Source organism: Nanorana parkeri, unplaced genomic scaffold (genome assembly GCF_000935625.1).
Source record: "Nanorana parkeri isolate BGI_ZX_2015 unplaced genomic scaffold, ASM93562v1 scaffold142, whole genome shotgun sequence".
In the NCBI taxonomy this organism is placed as follows: Eukaryota; Metazoa; Chordata; class Amphibia; order Anura; family Dicroglossidae; genus Nanorana; species Nanorana parkeri.
This window is the reverse complement of record NW_017306410.1, coordinates 22,658-42,657: the sequence shown is the minus strand read 5'-3', so window position 1 is coordinate 42,657 and position 20,000 is coordinate 22,658. Positions and strand designations below refer to the sequence as shown.

Here is a 20,000-nt window from a genome sequence, read left to right as displayed (position 1 = left end):
AGTGGTCTGTGTTTGGGATAAAAGGCACGGTACATGGTGAACTTTCAGGAAGCGAGGATGCCTGCCCGTTAATTGTTTTTTCCATGAGCATTTCTTAGCGACATATACAATATGCTCATGATGTGTGTTTGTAATATAAAAATGGTCTTTTGCACATGTATGGCCTGCTCTCCTGCTTTGAATGCACATTGTTTGTGAGGAAACAATGGGTGGAGAAAGTTACCCCGTACATTTGGTTTGCTTTTCTCTGGCACCATCTAGTGGCCCTTTTACAACTGTACACTCGCTGCAAGGATTTGTACTGCTATCTTCACACAAAAACTAAAGGTTGGAAACTTTTGAGTAGATGATTGCATTCATTTATGTTTCAGGTTATCTGACTGAGAAATTCTTTAAAGACTGGTAGTTTTTTTTTTTACATTTCTTTACAAATACGCAAGAATAGGAACATAGTGCAATGTACAATTGTTATCTGTCTTTGCACAAAAAGAAAACTAGAGTGTGCAATAGAACAAACATAGCAAAGGCTGGTAGTTTTAAATTAGTCAGAACCAAAAAACCCCCCATCCCTCAGGAGAGTGCCGTCACACAGGACTTGAATCCTCAATTTTTCTGGTAGTTTTAAATGTTTGTTTTTCTGATTTTTCATTTTCAGAATCCACCCTCCAAAAAGAGAAAATTGGATAAGCCACGCAAGCCAATGTTGTTTACTATCCTGGAGACAACAGTGCTAATGCTGAAGGAGAAATTGAATGGCTCCCAAGACCCAGCTCCTAGCTATGTGGCTGTGGTCACAGGCTTCCTGAAGAAGATTCTTACAGATCGGAAGGTGAGAACTCTATGAACACCTGTGTGCAGGAAATTCCTATTGTTACACTTGTCATTGCAATGAATGGAGTCCACTACTACTGGCCTCCTTTTTTCCTCCCACTACCTTTCGAAAAGACCTGGAAAGACTAGTAATGTAATAACACACTGATACAAGCAGAGTCTTAAAGCTGAACTGCTGGCAAATGGCAAAAATACACAAATGAAATGCATATACAGTTTGAGAGCTGTGTTACCTACCGTAGCGTTTTTATTTCTGTTCATCCAGTCCAGAGATTCACATAGCTCAGCCACAGCATGATGTCCTATTTGGCAGAGAAGGAGACCTGATTGTGCTCTGCTGCACTTAAGTAAGACATTCAGGTCTGGTCCTTCCCCCACCTGTGACTGGACAATGAAAGGAGATGCAGCAGACTGATGAGCTTATCTCTGTTACACTCTGCTCCTTCCTCTTATAAAGAAAACTAGCTTAAGGACTGTAGTCAGAGAGCAGTGATTAGAATTCATACCCTGAACGATTTAAAGTCATTAGGTCATTTTGGGGCAGTTGCTTAATAACCTATTTATTTATAAATGATAAACGTTCCATTTCCATGTTTGCTGATGAAACAAAGCTATGCAGTAGGGTAACATACCTACAAGATGTAATTGACTTGCAAGCTGACCTGGATGCACTGTTTATTTGGGCAGCTTCATGGCTAAAAACTTGCCTGGGTCATACAATCTAAGGGAATACATTTGGGTAAATCAGTGATGTAGATAGTGCTGGGGGTTCTGGAAGATCATAGACATAATAACAGCATGCAGTGCCACAGCTTCCAGAGCGAGCAAGATAGATTCTTGCATTTAAAAAGGCATGGACTCAAGGTAGACATACTTTTGCCTGTGTACAAAGCATTAGTAATACCTCATCTTGAATATGCAGTTCATTATTGCTGTGGTACTGGAGAGGGTGCAGAGAGGGGCAACTAAATGAATAAGGTACATGGAGCACCTCAGCAATGATGACATATTGTGGTAACTGTGGGTTTAGGGTTTGAGGATATAAGGTTTTTAATCATTTTTATTTATTTTTGTCTTTGGATAAACCCGATGAGCATATGCCTTTTAACATAGCATTGCAGCTAACATCAGGATTAAAACAATAAGAAAAATGTATGCAATCATTTGTATTCTCCTTTTGAGCCTGCAAGTGAAGCTCTTGACTTATGTTGAAATCTTTACAGTCTTATTATCCCCTTTGATAAAAGCAAGCCTGTGGTTTACAGAGCTCTGTAGCTCATGCTGTAGCTTCTATACATGTGACTTATCCCTGACCGAGCAGTTCCTTCTGCGGTTTCCATTTGACAAAGCAAGCTTCTGGGCAGGCAGCTTTTGCTGTGTGCTCTCCTTAGAAAAACTATAGTGCTCTGGAATCCATTTGACATGTAATAAATTACAATTTGCAAATCAAAGATTTGGAAAATAACAAAAACAGCCATTAAAATATAAGTTAAATAACTCGCAAGCTTAAAAAGGAACAAATAAGACCTATAACCATTATTATTTACCTTTTAAGTCGGTTGTAGTGCAAGCATGTAACAAAATTTACTTAAAGGACAACATTTTATCAAATCTGCTGTCAGTTAACAGTACCCCAGTGAGACAACCATTATTGTGTTCTCACAACTGTTACCAAACCTTCTTAATAGGGAAAATAATTTCTGTTGACTGTCAGGGTGTCTGGCTCGCTGTTGGGCATTTTTTCAGGGGTTGATAAAGTATCAAATTATTATCAAAGATATTTAAACCGATTTTCTTTTCTGACAGGTTGAGTATAAACCTATACCTAGTGGGAAAGAAGAAGAGAGCTTATTTCTTACAGCAGTTACAAACTCCTGGGTCCATAACCGCAGAAAGAAGAGAAAACAAATGAGACAACTTAGAGAGTTGCCTCGCGCTCCTGCGGAAGATTTTGTGCAAATGGGTAAGATGGAGAATCCAACACTAAAGGATGACTCGCAACAAGGGGACCAAACACCCGCGGGACCCGGAGCCCTTGATGAGAAAGATAAATCTACCCCAGACATCAGCAATCCAATATCTGCATCCTCAGAGCCAGATCCCACAGCGCATTTAGAAGATACCAATCCAGAGTCTATGGAGGAGGAGACCTTGGCATTATCTGACCAAGCCAGGGACACCTCTCTCTCTCAGAATACTGAAACTGATGATCATGATTCCTCTGAAGAACTGAACCAGGTGACAGGAGAGGGGTCACATCCAGTCCAGGGCAATAGTGGTTCTTTCCTTTTCAAATGCTTGCTGAATGTGAAGAATGAGGCTCCCAATGTGTTGGTTGAGATGCACTGGGTAGAGGGGCAAAACAAGGACCTAATGAACCAGTTGTGCACCTACTTACGCAATCAGCTCTGTAGGCTTGCAAGCAGCTAGGTTCTTTATCCACAATCCAGGTGGAGCAGAAATAAAAGTTTTTTCTATTTTTGTGACATTTTTATGCAATTGTTAAATTCTGTTTGGTCAACCACCATATTACTTTTTTACTTCCCGTGTTCTTCAGGTTGTATGACATAAATTTCAATTTCTGTTATATGCTATGTGATTTAAGCAAATGAACCAAGCATCACTTGCTGTAATCAGTTGCTTTGTGGTCTTTTCATTTGCGCATTGTGGCATAGTAGGATTGGGGTGAAAATTGTTGGAGTTGGAAGTGGAACCCATTTGAAATTTATTTCCGTTTTATTGCAGGACGCAGGAAGTCTTTAACCTTTTGGGTTACACTGCCACCTACCAGAGGATTGGGCACTGGCAAATAAATAAAACAAACAAACTGTAGCCCAGCTCAGGATAACTCCTCCTCCTACCCACATTACTCAGTTTTTTACTAGTGTCCTAGCGGATGAATGTCTTTCCATAACTCTTCTTAACGAATTTTTGCCACCGCCATTTTTTCTTCTCTACTCATGGCAAACGCCTCTTGGGCTTGACTGGATAGCCCTCACTTTCTGTCTTAAGGGACTGTTTTACAATCCTGTCTGATGGTTGCTGGCTTTAACTGCATTGTAATTGAAGCCCATGTTCTGAGAGAAAGGGGAATCTCTGGATCTGTGATTTCTACAATGCTATAAGCTAGAAAGTCTACTTCTTGCAAGGTCTGTCATTGAACATGGAAGGCATACTTGACTTGATTTGAGTCTTGGAGTTTTCACCCTAGGAGTGTCTCCTCTGTAAGACGATTACTCTCCTTCATACAGCTGAGACTGGACCAGCGTTTGGTTCTCAGAAATGTGAACAACATGCAGAGTCTTATGTATAGGAAGACGTATGAAGAAAAAAACATTAACAAGTGTAAATAAGGCAAAACTAGTAGTTCAAAAAGTTTGTATCAACCTTCAAACAGTGCTCTTGATCCTCACTGTGCTTCCCTTCTTATAACACACTCCCCATAGATGATGCAACCATGCAAGCTGATACGTAGGTCAAAAACGGCTTCAAACGTTGATCTCTCCTCTCCGTCCTAAACCACTCATTTAGACAGCAAAAGTACATTCCTCCTCCAGTATCATCAAGCTTGTGAGATTTCGAGTGAATCTGATGTTAATTTTTCATTTAATAAAGCTTTTTTTTACCATTTAAGCTTGAGTATCCCTTTGTTGTTTAAACCAGTGGATTAACAGACGGAAAGGAGAGGAGAGGTCAACGTTTGAGGCATTTTTTTGACCTATGTATGAGCTTTCCAAAAGGAAATTCCCCTCTATTGTCTGGATGTGGTTCAGACTTTGGAAGTCTATTGCTCAGCCACTTCTTTCAGAAAAACGTTTCCAAGCTTATGGTCTCAAGGATCGGGTTTTACCCTCCCCTGTCAGGATTCGATCTGTGAGCTTTTCTTGGGCTTTTTGCCATCAAGCAACTGTTTCCCAGATTTGAAAGACTACAATCTGATCTCTTGTTCACATGTTCTCTAAATTCTAGCAGGTGGAACGTACGGCTTCATCATATGGCATCTTTGGGCATGACATCTTTCTGGTGACTCTATTAATTGAAGGCAGTCCCTATTTTTCTATTTTATTGGGCTTGTTAGTGTTTTGCTGTGTTGCCTACCCCTCAGTTCGACTGCTTTTGGACATCCAAGGTTAAAGACTTTGTGTACCTTTAATGGGGAAGATGGAAAACGGGATATTTTTTACTCACTGTCAAATCCTTTTCTTAGAGGCACAGGTCCAAGCCTTCTGTGTTTATGAACATGTTCTCATGCTCGTGGTACTGCAAAACGGAGGAATTCAGTTAGTAGGAGGGGTTATCCTGCTGGGTTGGCCTAAAGTTTTTTTGATTGCCAATATCCAATCCTCCTGCAGGAGGCAGTAGAACTCAAAGGTGAAAGGCTTCCTGTGTACAAGAAAAATATTACATTCCAAAGGTGCACATATTCTTAACGGTTTGCCTACAGAGGAGTAGAAAACCTCCTATTTTCTTAAGTTATGGATATTCCATTCAACTTTTGTTCTGTAAACAAAGGAATATCAACATTTCAACACCTTCATGTTACAGGGTTAAATTATTAGGACACAGATTTGATATTCCTTTTCTAGTGCTCAGGATCTTACAAAGTGTCCCCACCCCCTTTCAGGCTTCTTGTAGAGCCGAGTGAAGTAAAACTCACCGATAGATCTTTTTGAGAAAAACCCAAGCTCAAAGCCGGTGCTTCTACCCAACTTCTTCAACCACCTCCTCCAGCAATCATGTAGAGTATAAGGGAAGCACATTGCCCATAGGGTTTAGCTCAAACAAGAAACGGCTAAGCTCCATTCAGCTTGCTTCAATCAGAACCTAGAATGGACAGGGTTTGGGTGCCTTGTGTGCTACATAAAACCAGGCAAATGGTCCCAGGATGCAGAAAATTCTTATTTGTGTAAACACACATAGACTGAATGCATCTAGGTGTGCATTCAGCCATAGTAAAGAGCTACATGTTTCTGTGTGTATGGGACCTAAGCAGCATGCCCTTAGCTTGTCCCAATATGATACATGGCTAGACCACCCATATTCCTGTGTAAGCTTTGCTTTGCTGAGCAAATGGTCACTTACACCAGAATGTTCTTCCATACCCAGAAGAATTGGGTATTTCTTGGACAGTCTGGTAGTTCATTAGGGGAGCACAGGAAAGGCAAGCATTGGCTCCGTGTGTTCCCTTTTGTATAGTGAACATAATTGAGACCTTTATTGTAAGTGATGTTCAGTTCTCTATCTTATTGGTACTTTATTATTAACAAAGGTGAGTAACATAAAGCCTTCTAGCCAATAATAGTCTAAGCCAGCATTCACACACTCATCGTTTTTGTCTGTGTTACAATTGTTTCATGTCATCTTTGTAGATGTTTCCATGTATTGCTCTTGGACTATGATATGTTCTTTGCTTTCTTAGACTGTTATTTCATTGTTTGATCATATTTTAGCTTATTTTAATAAAAAATTTAATACAGCTGACTGAATGATTTGTGTGTTGCTGTGCTAATACAATTTAGAGGGCTGGATTTAACATCCAGATCAATAGGCCTCAGCCATCAACATAAAGTGGGTCGAATGTATAAATGATCTGATTTTACTAGACATGTATAATGTTTTCTATAACATGTATGTCATACCCTGGACAGCTCCACTACAACAACCAAAGTTTGCAGTGCGGTTTCTCTCGAGGTCCTCTTTTCATAGTTTGAGTCATGACATGTGCAGAACATTGACCCAACACAACATACGTAGATGGTAGAAGTGAAGGAACTCCCATTCCTCACTCAATATCATGCATCTGCTTCAGTAAGAGGTGGCTTTTTCAATTCACTGTTAAAGTGACACTAAACTCAGGAACTAAATCTTAAAAACACATTCAAGTTCCCTAACTATTAACAAAAATGTATCTTGTTTGTGCATCACTCAATTGTAGATCCTCAAATCATTTCTGACTTGGTGCTGACATTGTCCTTCCTTCTGGAGGGGGGTTATTTTGTTCTCCATGGTCCCTTGTGTGTGTTGTAAGTAGTCACCACTCCAAGCTCGCTCCCGTGATGGACTACAAGCTCACATTTAGACTATAACGTTATCACAAATTAGTTATCACGGGAGCAAGCCTGCAGTTTAGTGTCACTTTGAGTAAAACTCCCTTACCTTTATCAAAGAATATTTATTTGGTCAAAAAAGTACATCACAAGGCAAATGGAGGTAAATTATTTAATCACTGGGTTAAGCAGCAACCTTCAAGTGATTGGGCACTGGCAAATCAACCAATTTAAACAATGCTGCAGGACAGCCCTACATAACACCTCTCTCTCCCAGTCTTTTGCACTATTGTTTCTATGATTTTTCTGGCTAGACTAACCTAGTGAGTTTCCCTAAAGCTGCTCTAAGGCACTGTGTCTCCTCCAGCACCTATCCAGATTGATTCTCTTTTTGGTAGACCATACACTGACGACGCCAGAAGGAAGATCCAGGGCTGACATGAAGTGTGTTCAGCACCTTCCTTGGAACTTTGTACAGGCATGTGTGGTTATCTACAGGGTGTTCTTGAGGTCCAGGAATGTGGTGCTTCTAGATTGAGCCCTGACCCTGCAGACTCCCCCCCCCCCCCCCCCCCCCCCCTCGCTGTAGGGGCAGCAAGTGTGCCTGCCAGGAACTGAGATGACTCCTTAACAGAAAGGACATTGTATTCAATCTTCCCAAATCCTCTTAAAGTTGGATGAATCTCTTTGCTGCCCTAAGTCAGCTTCTAACTCAGGGGGCCTTAGTCTCGGTTCTGGAGGCAGAAAGGTTCCTTGGATTCTATGCCAACCTGTTCACTATCCCCAAGGAGAAGAGTGAAATGGATCACCTTATCCTAGACCTGAAGGTCCTTAATAGGTTCCTGCAGGACTAAAGGTTCTGTATGGAATTCACCCATTCTGACATCACCTCCCTTGACCCAGGCAATATCCTGGCCGCAGTGGACATTAAGGATTAGTATTTACACATCCCTATTATTCCAGTCCACTGACGCTTCCTGCATTTTGCTGTGGACACTCAGCAATTCTAATTTGTTGCTCTCTCCTTTGGTTTGTCTACAGCACTACGGGATTTCATCAAGGTGCTGGCATCTGTCTTGGCCTGGCTGTGGTCCCAGGGGATCCCCATAGTGGTGGACCTCCTCCTCAGGTAGCATCTAGCACAAGTCCTATCATCCAACACCCAGTGGACTACACAGAGTTCAAATGAACCCTAAATCTCCAGAAATCGACACTGGGGCTTTCACCATTGCTTGGAGAACCTGGTCCTAGCCGTGGACACATCCCTGTCCAGGGTCTTTCTTTCCCAGCGAAACGTCTGTCTCTCCATTTTCATGCTCGGACCCTATGGTTCATTTCATCCTTCCTTCAGTCTGCTCAGGACCAGCATTAGTCCCTAACTACCATCAAGGGTCAAAGTTCTGTTTTGCCGATTCTCTTCCAGAGACTGCTTGCCTCTCACTCCTTAATGAAGGCTAAGGCCTCGTTCACACTTAGGCGTATTGCAAATGCGCAATTCGCGGTAAAAAAGTTGCGCGAAGTTTCCGAAGGCTACTTGGCTGCATCCCAATGGAAACGCGCAACAAAAACGGCCCAAAGTAGTACCTGTACCTTTTCAGGCGTGGGCCGTTTTGTAGCGCGTTAGGGACGGGCGGAAATACGCCAAGGTGGGAATGAGACCATTGAATACAATGGGATTGATATTTTTAAGATTTTTGTAGAGCGTTCGTCGAGCGTAGAACGCGCTACAAAACGTTCAGGTGTGAACGAGGGCATATGTGCAGGAGGTGGCCCCTGTTGTTCCCCCTGTACATGCTCCATTGACTCCGTGGAACCTCAGTCTGGTTCTGTCAGCCCTTCAGAAGTCGCCTTTTGAACCACTTTAGGGATATTCCACTGGCCTTCCTTTTCACCATCACTACTACGAGGCTTGTTTTTGAATTTGTGGCCCAGACGTGTATGGAGTCTTTTTTAGTTATCCAAAGGATAAAGTTGTACTAAGGCCTCTGGCCTCCTTTCTGCCTAAAGTGGTCTCTGCCATCCACCTTTTACTAGGACATTATGTTACCTTTCTTTTGTCTGGCATTGAAACATCCTAAAAAAAATTTGGACCTCGTTTGGGCGGTTAGAGCTTACCTCTCTGTGACAACTTATATTCACTAGTCTGAATCTCTGTTATTGAGGGGAAATCGGCCTCCTGCTGTACTATTGCTAGGTGGATTGGTTAGACCATCTCTCAGGACTACAGGTACAAGGTGGAAAGTTCCTCCATTTCCAGTTACTCCACTAGAAGTGTTAGTGCTTCTTGGGGTTTTCGGTATCAGGCTTCGGTTTCCCAAATCTGTAAGGCCTCCACCTGGTCCTCAGTGCACACTTTTGTCAAGTTTTAGCCACATGAAATGCATAGTTGCTGGTAGAGCTAAAGGAGATTGTAGAGTCGGATTGTAATGTGTGGTCTTTAAAACCAAGTAAAAATATTACAATTCTATTTTAGGCCAGCAGGAGGCAGTATCTGACCATTCTTTCTTGCAGTGGTGGCACTCTCCATACAAAGTATGTGGGCTGGATTTTTATAATTAAACGGAAATCTTTTCGCACATTTGTTGCTCCATCGTAGTGCCTCGTAAAAAAATAAATAAATCCGGCATGTACTGCCAATAGCACACAATAAAAGTGGCTCACATTAACACAAAGCTGGTGGGATTTCCTCCACTATGTGGACTTGTTTTCATCAGAGTGGAAGAGATCTTAAAGAAAACTTTTACTGAGGAAAATATGTAGGTTGAAGCCTGAAAATTCTAATTGCCTGGCTGTTACAAGCTTCAGTACTTTGATTCATTTTAATAGCATAGGAAGGTTTATGACTAGGGATGCACCGATACAGATAATAGTATCGGTATTGGTGCTGAGGCCCAGTATTTGGGCGAGTACTCATACTCGCCCAAATGCTCCGATGCCTAGCCCGATACTTCCAGTATCAGAATCTGATTGGCTATGGAGCCGGCTTCCCGGGCAGCAGGTAATGGCGCGCTGCCCGGCTTCCTGATTGGTCGGAAGCTGGCCAATCAGGAAGCAAGGGACCGTGCAATTACGAAGCGCCCGGCTTTCTGATTGGTCGGGAAGAAGGCTTCATGCTCCCTCGTCACCTCATGACGAGGGAGCATGGAGCCGGCTTCCCGGCCAATCAGGAAGCCGGGCACAGCGTCATTGCACAGCGCCTCGCTTCCTGATTGGCCAGAAATCTGGCTCCATGCTTTCTCGTCACCTAGTGACGAGAAGCATGGGGATGGCTTCCCTGCTAATCGGGAAGCCGGGTGGCGAGTCTTTACACGCTGCCCGGCTTCCCGCCTAATCAGGAAGCCAAGTGGCGAGTCATTACACCCCGCCTGGCTCCCTGAATGGGACTTCTAGTATTCGGTATCGGTGAGTACCGGAAAAAAAATATCGGTACTCGATACCGAAATACCGGTATTGGTGCATCCCTAGTTAAAACCCCTGTCAGTTTCTTTTATGTTGTATGTTTCCCTTTGGGAAAATTTACTCCACTTCCTGTTTTGTAGACACAACAGGAAGTTAGTAAATCTCTACAAAACAAGGTGAATTCCCTTCTTAGACAGTTGTCCCTTCAATCCCTGATATGGACATAACTGTCAAATTTTAGATTTCTCATTAGTAGCAATAAAAAAAAACGGAAGTTCTAAATTCTCATTCAACAACTTGCATAGTATTTGAGGTCCCTCAGAAAATCGCCCAAAAGGTTCTTGTACGTTTCCACACTCTTAGCTGAAACCACTGCATGTGGCAGCGAGTTCCAGACCCTAACCGCTCTAACTGAGAAGAACCCCTTCGCCCCTTGTGCTGAAATTTTGTCCCCACCAATTTTAGGTGGTGGCCTTAACTGAAAAAAATTAATTTGGGCTCTACATATAGCATGCAGCAAGTTGGGTCAGAGTGGGCTATACATATAGCATGCAGCAAGTTGTCCGGCTCGCGGGCCACGGGCCGGTACATCTGCCGCCCTGCCGGAATCTGCCGCTCAAGGCAAACGCCTTGTTTGCCTCGCGGCAGATACGCCCCTGGCCGTGCTATCACCTGTATCTGCGGTTTGAGATGACTAATAATAGGGCCCCCAGCCGCAAACCACCGCCTCGGGGACCAATATCTGTTAACCGCAGGCACTTCGTATCCCAAAGATATGTGGTCAACCAACTGACCACCACTTAAAAGGACACCACACCTATGATGGGTCCCCAATCCTTGTCACTAAGCCCACGGCATCCATACCGCCTTCAAGGACCCCAAACCGCCACCAGACTGCCATGACAAGATGAACCCGAACATACACAAAACAGGACAACAAAACAAAAACAAAAAAAGAGAAAACAGCAATAATAAAACAAAATTCACCAAAAGCAAAACAAGGGAGGGCGTGCAGGCGGGCTGGAAAATCCTTATCTGTCTCCCGTCTTCTTCTCTCCTGGAATGTTCCTCCGGATCCACGTGTAGCCCACCTACTGAAATCCCACCACCTATGGTCCTTCCTCCACGCTGGTAAGCCACCCCTTCTCCTTACATTTCCTGTAAATTTTAACCCTTTTTCTTCTGGCTCCTTCTCCCCTGTCATGCTGCCATTCCTACCAATTCCCTCCTTTCCTTGCGCTCCATGTCTTTCTTTTATGTTTGGTTTTAAATCTGTCTGTGTTATCAAAATGAGTCAGGGCTTACTCCATTTCTTATTAATTCAGTTCAGAACAGGGTATTTGGAGCCATGAGCACTGAATCACAAAACCTTTGCTGAATAAGACAATGCACATAGAATGAGGGTCATTTATCAAGCATGTCGGCAACAAAGTTGGATGTACTGTAAGTCATGCTAACTCTCATGCAGAGTATATGCAAGGTGTTGTTTTGTGTGTATGTATTTGGGACCCTTTCACTTGGAATTCAGATTTGCAAAGATCGGAGACAGATTTAGCACTGTAGGATACAGTGGTGATTTGAGGGCAGAGGGAGAAACCAGTAAGAGCTGGGGAGACCAAGAGATAGACACTGCCCGAAGTGTTGGTTTCCCCGGGGATTTGGGTGACTGATTCTTGTAACAAACACAGAGTGCAGATAAGTCTTTAAGGGCACAAGAGTTCTGCTTGAGGCAGATGTGTTGCTTGCTGTCTCTCCTCGCTCTCTCTCCTAGCTGTCTCTCCTTGCTCCCTCCTGGCTGTCTCCCTTTGCTCTCTCCTGGCTGTCTCTCCCTGGTCTCTCTCCTGGTGGTCTCTCCTGTCTGTCTCTCCCTGGTCTCTCTCCTGGCTATCTCTCCTCTCTCTTCTGGCTGTCTCCTCACTCTTTCCCCTCATTGTCTATCTTCACTCTCTCATCTCGCTCTCTCCCTTGGCGCCGCTACAGTGTTCAGCTTTGGCTTGAAGAAAAAGGTGGCAACCCTAGAGCTTATTGAAATTCTGGCAGGATTAAAATGTTTTGTTTGTTTTTGTATTTGCACTTTTCAATCAGATACAACAAAAATCTTTTTATATTCAGCAGACTAAACGGGAGTAAGTAATCAGAATTCATTGTTATATATACACAATAATGTAATATCACACATTAATGTCACACGTTTCATACATACACTTTAATTACAGCAAATAACTAGTCCATGTTCGTCCTCTGCAGCAAAATTACGTCTTCCTTGATAGATTTGAATGTGAATTCAGCTGCCTTTCATACCTCTGAGACATTTCAACAGCGACTCTTGCTGAATGGCAGAACAAGAGCGTTTATAATTAGGGGTTTAGTTAATACCCTCTACACTGCTTATTAAGGTAGACTGGCACACCTGATAACGCCGTGCTTCTATTTCAGGATAGTCCTTAATGCTGAATGCTTTCATTTCAATTGCTACCAAATCTTCTTATACCTGGGGGAAGCCTTGGAACAAGCGGCGGTTGTGGAGCGCGATACAGAGAATACAAAATTACTTAAGAGGGACTGTAGACCTCAGAAGTGAGTTACACTGAAGGGTTACGTGAAGCAGTCGGGGATACATTAACATTGCAGAATTAAAACCCTTGACGCTCAAAGACTTGGAATAATTCTCCTGCACATTTAGTGGTGCCGGTTCATTTTCTTAATTAGTTGCAGACTTGGAATAATGTGCCAGCCAATCTAAAGGACAGCTGGATGAATAATTTCCTCTGTCATCAGTATGTTAGTTACATATGAATCAGAATGTTCTTCAATTACTTATGAGGTTTAATGTAGTGTTTCTTCAAAGCAATCTTCATATCATTCTCATGGTATGAGAACCTATTACTTCCATTGTCATTACCATTCTGTTACTTCCACTGTCACTTCCATCATGTAACCTCTATTGTCACTACCATCCTGTTACTTCCATTGTCCCTTCCATCATGTAACCTCCATTGTCACTACCATTCTGTTACTTCCATTGTCCCTTCCATCATGTAACCTCCATTGTCCCTTCCATCATGTAACCTCCATTGTCACTTCCATCATGTAACCTCCATTGTCCCTTCCATCATGTAACCTCCATTGTCACTTCCATCATGTAACCTCCATTGTCACTTCCATCTTGTAACCTCCATTTTCACTTCCATCATGTAACCTCCATTGTCACTTCCATCATGTAACCTCCATTGTCACTTCCATCATGTAACCTCCATTGTCACTTCCATCATGTAACCTCCATTGTCACTTCCATCATGTAACCTCCATTGTCACTTCCATCATGTAACCTCCATTGTCACTTCCATCATGTAACCTCCATTGTCACTTCCATCTTGTAACCTCCATCGTCACTTCCATCCTGTAACCTCCATCGTCACTTCCATCCTGTAACCTCCATCGTCACTTCCATCCTGTAACCTCCATCGTCACTTCCATCCTGTAACCTCCATCGTCACTACCATCATGTAACCTCCATTGTCACTACCATCCTGTTACTTCCATTGTAAATGGTAGGGATACGCTGATACCAATACTAGTATCGGCGCCGATACCAAGTATTTGGGGGAGTACTCTTACTCACTCAAATACTCCTGATGCCTAGCCCAATTTCAAAACTTCCGGTATCAGGAACATGGGCAGTCATATTACACCCTGCCCCTAGGCAGTGGTTGGACAATGAAGGAGCAGCACCAGACTGAGGAGCTCATTTGCTCAATCTGCTTTTTCCTCCTGTCTGCATTTTCATTAGGTAGATTAGGTAGATGAAGCCACCCAAAATCTACACAAAGATAGAACATAGGTTTTGGGTGACTGATCTGTTAAAAAGGCCAGTACAAAATTGAACTGTATGTCTAGGCAAAATGTAAAAAAAATACATTTTCAGTACATCTCTGCAATACATGCACATTGCCAATGTTTTGTCTCTTCAAAACTGCTGCACATACAGAAAAACACCTGTTAATCTGCCAGACATTCAGTGCGCTCCTACCTTACTGCAGTGAGCAAAACTGCGAGATGTCATGGTACTAGAGAAATCTGGCAAGATCTCACAGTTTAGTTGAGACCGCTCCCTGGAAGGCAGTGGTGACAACCATGGGAAAAATGTAATTGTTTATATGTTGTCATGACTTCTGCAATGAGAGTGTCGGTAGCGTAATGTCACTTACATTGCCATAGCCATGGCAACATATATACAACAGTAGGGATGCACCGATACCGGTGTCAGTGCTGATACTGAGCAATTTTATGAGTACTCGTGCTCTGCCCACCTGAGATTTGTAGTCCTCTATAGCTGGTGGTATTCTGCATTACTGTATAATGTATTGCTGAGATTTGTAGTCCTCTATAGCTGGTGGTATTCTGCATTGCTGTATAATGTATTGCTGAGATTTGTAGTCCTCTATAGCTGATAGTATTCTGCATTGCTATATAATGTTACGCTGGGATTTGTAGTCCCTCTACAGCTTGGAGTCAATGGCACAACTACCAGGGTCACAGCTACGACTGAGTTTGATTATACGGTGGATTACGCATGTTTGCGGCTCTATAATGGCCGCAAATGAGTGGAAACAGTGCAGTTGTTTCACATTAGCATTTGCGTCCCGCGCGGGAAACGTAAACGCTATATGTGAAAGGAGCCTAAGAAAGGCCAACACTCCCGGCATAGGCACAAACATTTAAATTCACCCAATCCCAACTTTTATATTGGCAGAAAGATATTTATTTACAAAGATTAAGAGGTCGGCCAGCTGATGCATGCATGGAGAGCACTCAAGCTTTTTTTTGTCAGCGCAGCTCGGCAAAAAAGAGGCTGACCCTAATGGTATTGCTAGAAAGTAGAATGTATCAGCTGTGTAGTGGCCACCATCTGTTCCTAAGTAGGTTCTAATGTGGAGTATTATAGTGGAAGCATAAAGATGAAAGGGGGTGAGCCTCTAAAGCTACCATCATAGCCTCTACCCAGAACTGATAAACACTATCATGCACAATGATGATGGTCATTTCTATCTCCAGGTATTGTTCACCTCTAAATCTAACTATGGGAAATGTAAAAGCTTTTATATGGAATCGATTCTTTCTCTTCTTGTGAAGCATTTCATTTGTTTTCCATTATTTGTCAATATAACATGAGTCAGTGCCTTTGCACCTGCACAAGATGGGCTTTGCCAACATCAAAACAGCTTTTTATTAAAGCAAGAATAAATGTGCAAATAGCTGTGATCCATAGCAACCTTTTAAAAGTTTCCACCCGCTTTGATTATAGTAAACAAATTTGATTGGTTGCTATGAGTTAAAACACTTTGTACAGCATCAGTACTGTCTGCACTGTTTTTCTTTTTTTAAGTATTTCTTTCTGTTTTATTCATACATTATCCAATAACGTTTATTAAAAAAATCTAATTGCTTGAAAGTTTTATTAACCATTTTACAGAGCCTTTCACCCCACAAATCTTCGTGAATGCTGGTTCTGTGCAAATAGCCACAAAAATGAATGTTCTTAGACATATTTTCTTTTGTGGTCGCATGTATGTAATCTACTACTGCACTCTGGCCACTTGATGGAGCTGAGGAGCATAGGAAATAAGTGTTTATTTCCTATGCTCCATCTAGTGGCCATTATGCAGTATTACATCTAAGACCTTTATTTTGTACAGGCCAAATCAAATCAAGAAGCTGAAGACGGAGGGAAAAAAAATATATACCTTTCTGATCTTGCTTTGAATTTTGAGGTTGCACTGCACTGACATGTGATATTGCATAAGCCATTGTATATCTGTAGTGCAAGATCTTTGCCCACTCCTGCCTCTGAAGACTGCTGGATGTGGAGTGTCTTCCTAAGCGCTGTGGTAAAACGTGGATGTCATTGTTCTTCTCAAGGTCTGCTGCAGAGGACGGTATACCGATGAACCAATGTAGTGATCTTTTTTCTATTACTATATTTATTCCAAGGATCTGAATTTCCTGCACCCCCCTGCTTCCCATAGATGCCTCACCCTCCTGAACTACTGCTGTCTGTGGATATGAGGGTTCTCCAACTCTCTTGCTGACTATTGACCATTCCCCCCAGTCATTAGTTCCCCAGGAGGAAGTCATCTCCTTTAAAAAGATGGCACCTGCCACTCAAAAATTGCAGAAGGAGACATGGGCGCTGGGAGAAGGTTAGCTACAGGCATCACTGGAGACTTGTCCTTTGAATTTTTCTGGGCACAGCTTCCAACGACAGTCTGTGTGAAATTAAACTCGAGCTTTAGAGACCCCTTTGGCTAAGGTACCCTTGCATACCTCACTCCTTTCCCTCCATCACTGATTTAATTCACAAGTTTGAACAGTAACCAGACTAGTCAAGAAGGAAACAAAAAAGTTTGAAAGTTTGGCTTTGATAAAGTTTGGCTGAAGATAAATACAGCTCCACCCGAGGATCGCCTGTAATTCACCACTAACTGAAAAAAAGGAAATTCAGTAAACACTAGTGTCAGGAGCCGTATCTGAACCTAGGGCCTCTGCTGTGGCTGGCGGGGGTTCTACCTGCTGAGCCACCCTGGAACCTTGGATAGATCTGTGCCTGATCTCTTGTGTAGTCCTCAGTTAAACCTAGTTTCTGCTGAACTCTGAACTCCTTGCTCCTCCCTTGAACTTCCTATTTAAGCCATGCCTCTCCACTTCCTGTTTGCCAGGTTATTGTGCTCCTGCCAATATCTTGCTTCTTTGCTCCTCCTGTGATACAATACGCTTATACTGCTACCCGTGTACCGACCTTTGACTGCTGATTCACCGACTATTCTCATCATCTACCACTTCATATCTGATACCTTTGGCTATTGACCCCGGCTTCATCTCTGACTATGCTTCTGCCTGCTCCTATACTACTACTGTCAGCTTGTGTACCGAACTCGGCCTGTTGACTACGCTTCTGCCTGCTGTTACAGCTACTGGACTCCGAGCCTTATCCAGATCGCGACACCTAGTGCTAATGCCAAGTACAGGTATCACGTACCTGGTAGGGAGACTGGGTAGGTGAGGACAATTATGGACACCGGCACTCCTATAGTAAAATAACGTCTATTTATTGACGCCCATGCAAAAACATACTTATTGCAACGTTTCAGGGTCACGCAGGATCCCCTTCATCAGGCAGAACATAGTGCTAATGCCAAGTACAGGTATCATGTACCTGGTAGGCAGACAAGGTTGGTGAGGAGGCTTCTCTTGCACCTCGTGTCTTGTGGCCTTTGAGGTTGGTGACAGAGGCCAGGCAGACACCGAGTGGCACGAGTGCCAATGGTCTTGAAACCATGCAAGCAGAAGGGTTATCAGGTCAAACCAGGAGAGCAGATGCAGTAACGAGGGATTATGCAGAGACAGGTTCCAATAGACAGTCCGAGGTCAAAAGGGCAGGCAGCAATAAGGGATGGTCGTTGAGCAGAAACGGGTCAAAAAATCCAGACAAAACGGTAGTAGACAGGACAAGGCAAAAACGAGATTCCAAAGCACAATACGGGGCCGAAAAGACAATCCAGCAACTAATGGACACGCAAGCCAAGTTTAAATAGGGAAGTGAGCCAATCAACTACGTCACTTCCTGTGCGCATTTTTCTTGAGACTCGCGCAGTAGGTGCGTCACTTCCGCTGCACCATGCGGCGTGTCTTTTTGCGGGAAAGCCGTGCTATGTGTGTGATCGTCCACCTAGCGGGATTTGGCGCATGCGCGGAACGGGGATGTTGCTGACAACAGGTTTGATAAGTAGCAATCATTGATCACTGATTTCATTCAAAAGTTTTAACAGTAATCAGACAAGTCAAGAAGGAAAAAAAAACAGGTTTGAAAGTTTGGCTTTGATAAAGTTTGGCTGAAGATAAATACAACTCCACCCCTGAGGATCGACTGTAATTGACCACTAACTGAAAAAAAAGGAAATTCAGTAAACCCTAGTGCTAATGCCAAGCACAGGTTTGATAAGTAGCCTGAGTTAAGCCCGTAGAGAATTTATAGGCTATGTGTAGATTAAGCTCCTGAAACAGCTGCCTCCATTATGTGCAAATGATGAATATTCTTTAAGTTTGTACTTCGATTGTTTAATCCGCAGGATTCTGCTATCAGGTCGACTCTCAGGGTAGAGACTCGGTGACATTTCACAGTGTTTGCCCGTTCCGTGAGAGCTAAAAAAAGACACAATTGACCTGTCTGAGTCAATACACAACAGAAAATATTTCTGCAGTAAGTTTGTTAGTTTAGTACTTTCCATATTTCTTATTCCCTACAGCATAACACCAGCTATTGCACACAATCATATCCTATGAAAGGAAAATTCTTATGCAAATTGTAATATATAGCATGGGTGTCTCAGCGGATGCTACATCATTTACATTCGAATACTCAGTCATGATAATAAAACTATGGATTTTAGTCTGTTTTATACCTGTGAACTCATTTCCTGTCTTTGGCATTTTTTTTTTGCTATTTGAATTCAAATGCTGGCTATGATAAGATTTCTGGTTTATTAATTCTCATCCTATTCTGTAACAAAAAGAGAGATAGGTTAGGGAAACACTTTTCCTGCAAATGTACCGCAGCGCTGAATACTGAAAAATGGCCTGGATGGGAAGGGGGTTTAACACCGCGGATGTCAACTGGTTAATGTGCGCTCTAATTGAATATTAAACTGATTAACTACACTGTTACCAGAGGCAGATCCTAGCTGCTTTATTTGCTATGTCCAGGACTAAAAATGCTGAAATATTTTATATTTACAATTTCCAGCCAGCAGGTGGTGCTCTGGACTCTTTTTTACATGTTTAACAGGCTAACCTCAGCTGGTTTATTGGAACCACAAAAAAAAGCCTCTTGTATACAGAGCTCAATAGCTAAAGATCAGATTACCCATTTTAAGAATGGGCCAAACAAGGCAAGAACATACAGTAGGTGAAGGGCCCACATGACAGGATAAAAGTGGTGCCAGTCAACTAGATGAAGGGAATAGGTAAACAGAAAGACTCTTAAATGTGGTCTCAGTGAGGAAAGTTTTTTGGAGCTGTAGGGAGGAGCGGAGAGGTGGAATTCTGAAGCTGACCAGTGACCGAGGAGCTTCCCACTCTACTGCGATTATACTGTTGCGTGTTTATGTCTTTTTTTGACAGCCATGGCTGCATGTTTTGCAGTTTAGTGGTCTTTGAGGGCATTTATTTGCATCAAAAAAGTAAGTGGGGACCCATCGGTAATAAACGTGGTGGAGTCTGAGTTGACAAGGACGGCTTCCCTTGCAGCTCCCATCCCAGAGGCCCTGGATAGCGGAAAAGGTGCGTGGGACAATGTGGCAAGAGTGCTGGGTGATATCACTGTGGCAGAAAATGTCAGTCCCTGTGATGTCCACGGGTCCTGGGCAGGAGGCAGGAACAGGAGTGGAATAATTCAGGAAGCAGAGTTCTAGAAGAGCTGTGGTCAGACTAGCCAGGTCATCGGCAGGCAGAGAAATACAAGGTGACCAGCAGGCGCTTAGTCAAGAACAAGCCAGGGTCAGTAACGTGTGGGCAGTGAGGTATCAAGTAGCAGGCAGAAGCCATAATCAAGGAACAAATCGAAGTCACAGGAACACAGAGTAGCGGATGGAAAGTCAAACACGATTCAGCTCTGATGAAGTGGGAAATTGTATCCCCCGAAATGCGTTGGCTAGCTGAGTGATGGGG

General features: G+C 43.0%; 1 protein-coding gene across 2 annotated transcripts in view; it reads left to right on the top strand.

The window, feature by feature from the left end:
- The window catches only part of METTL16 (methyltransferase like 16), a 53,428-nt gene extending 50,116 nt beyond the window's left edge, over window positions 1–3,312 (top strand). For both annotated transcript variants that reach the window (XM_018554105.1, XM_018554107.1), the window contains exons 9-10: window positions 656–829; window positions 2,638–3,312. In XM_018554105.1, the coding sequence (XP_018409607.1) occupies window positions 656–829; window positions 2,638–3,261 (798 nt within the window). In that variant the 3' untranslated portion in view covers window positions 3,262–3,312. The remainder of the gene's footprint in view (window positions 1–655; window positions 830–2,637) is intronic.
- Window positions 3,313–20,000: the final 16,688 nt, after the last annotated feature.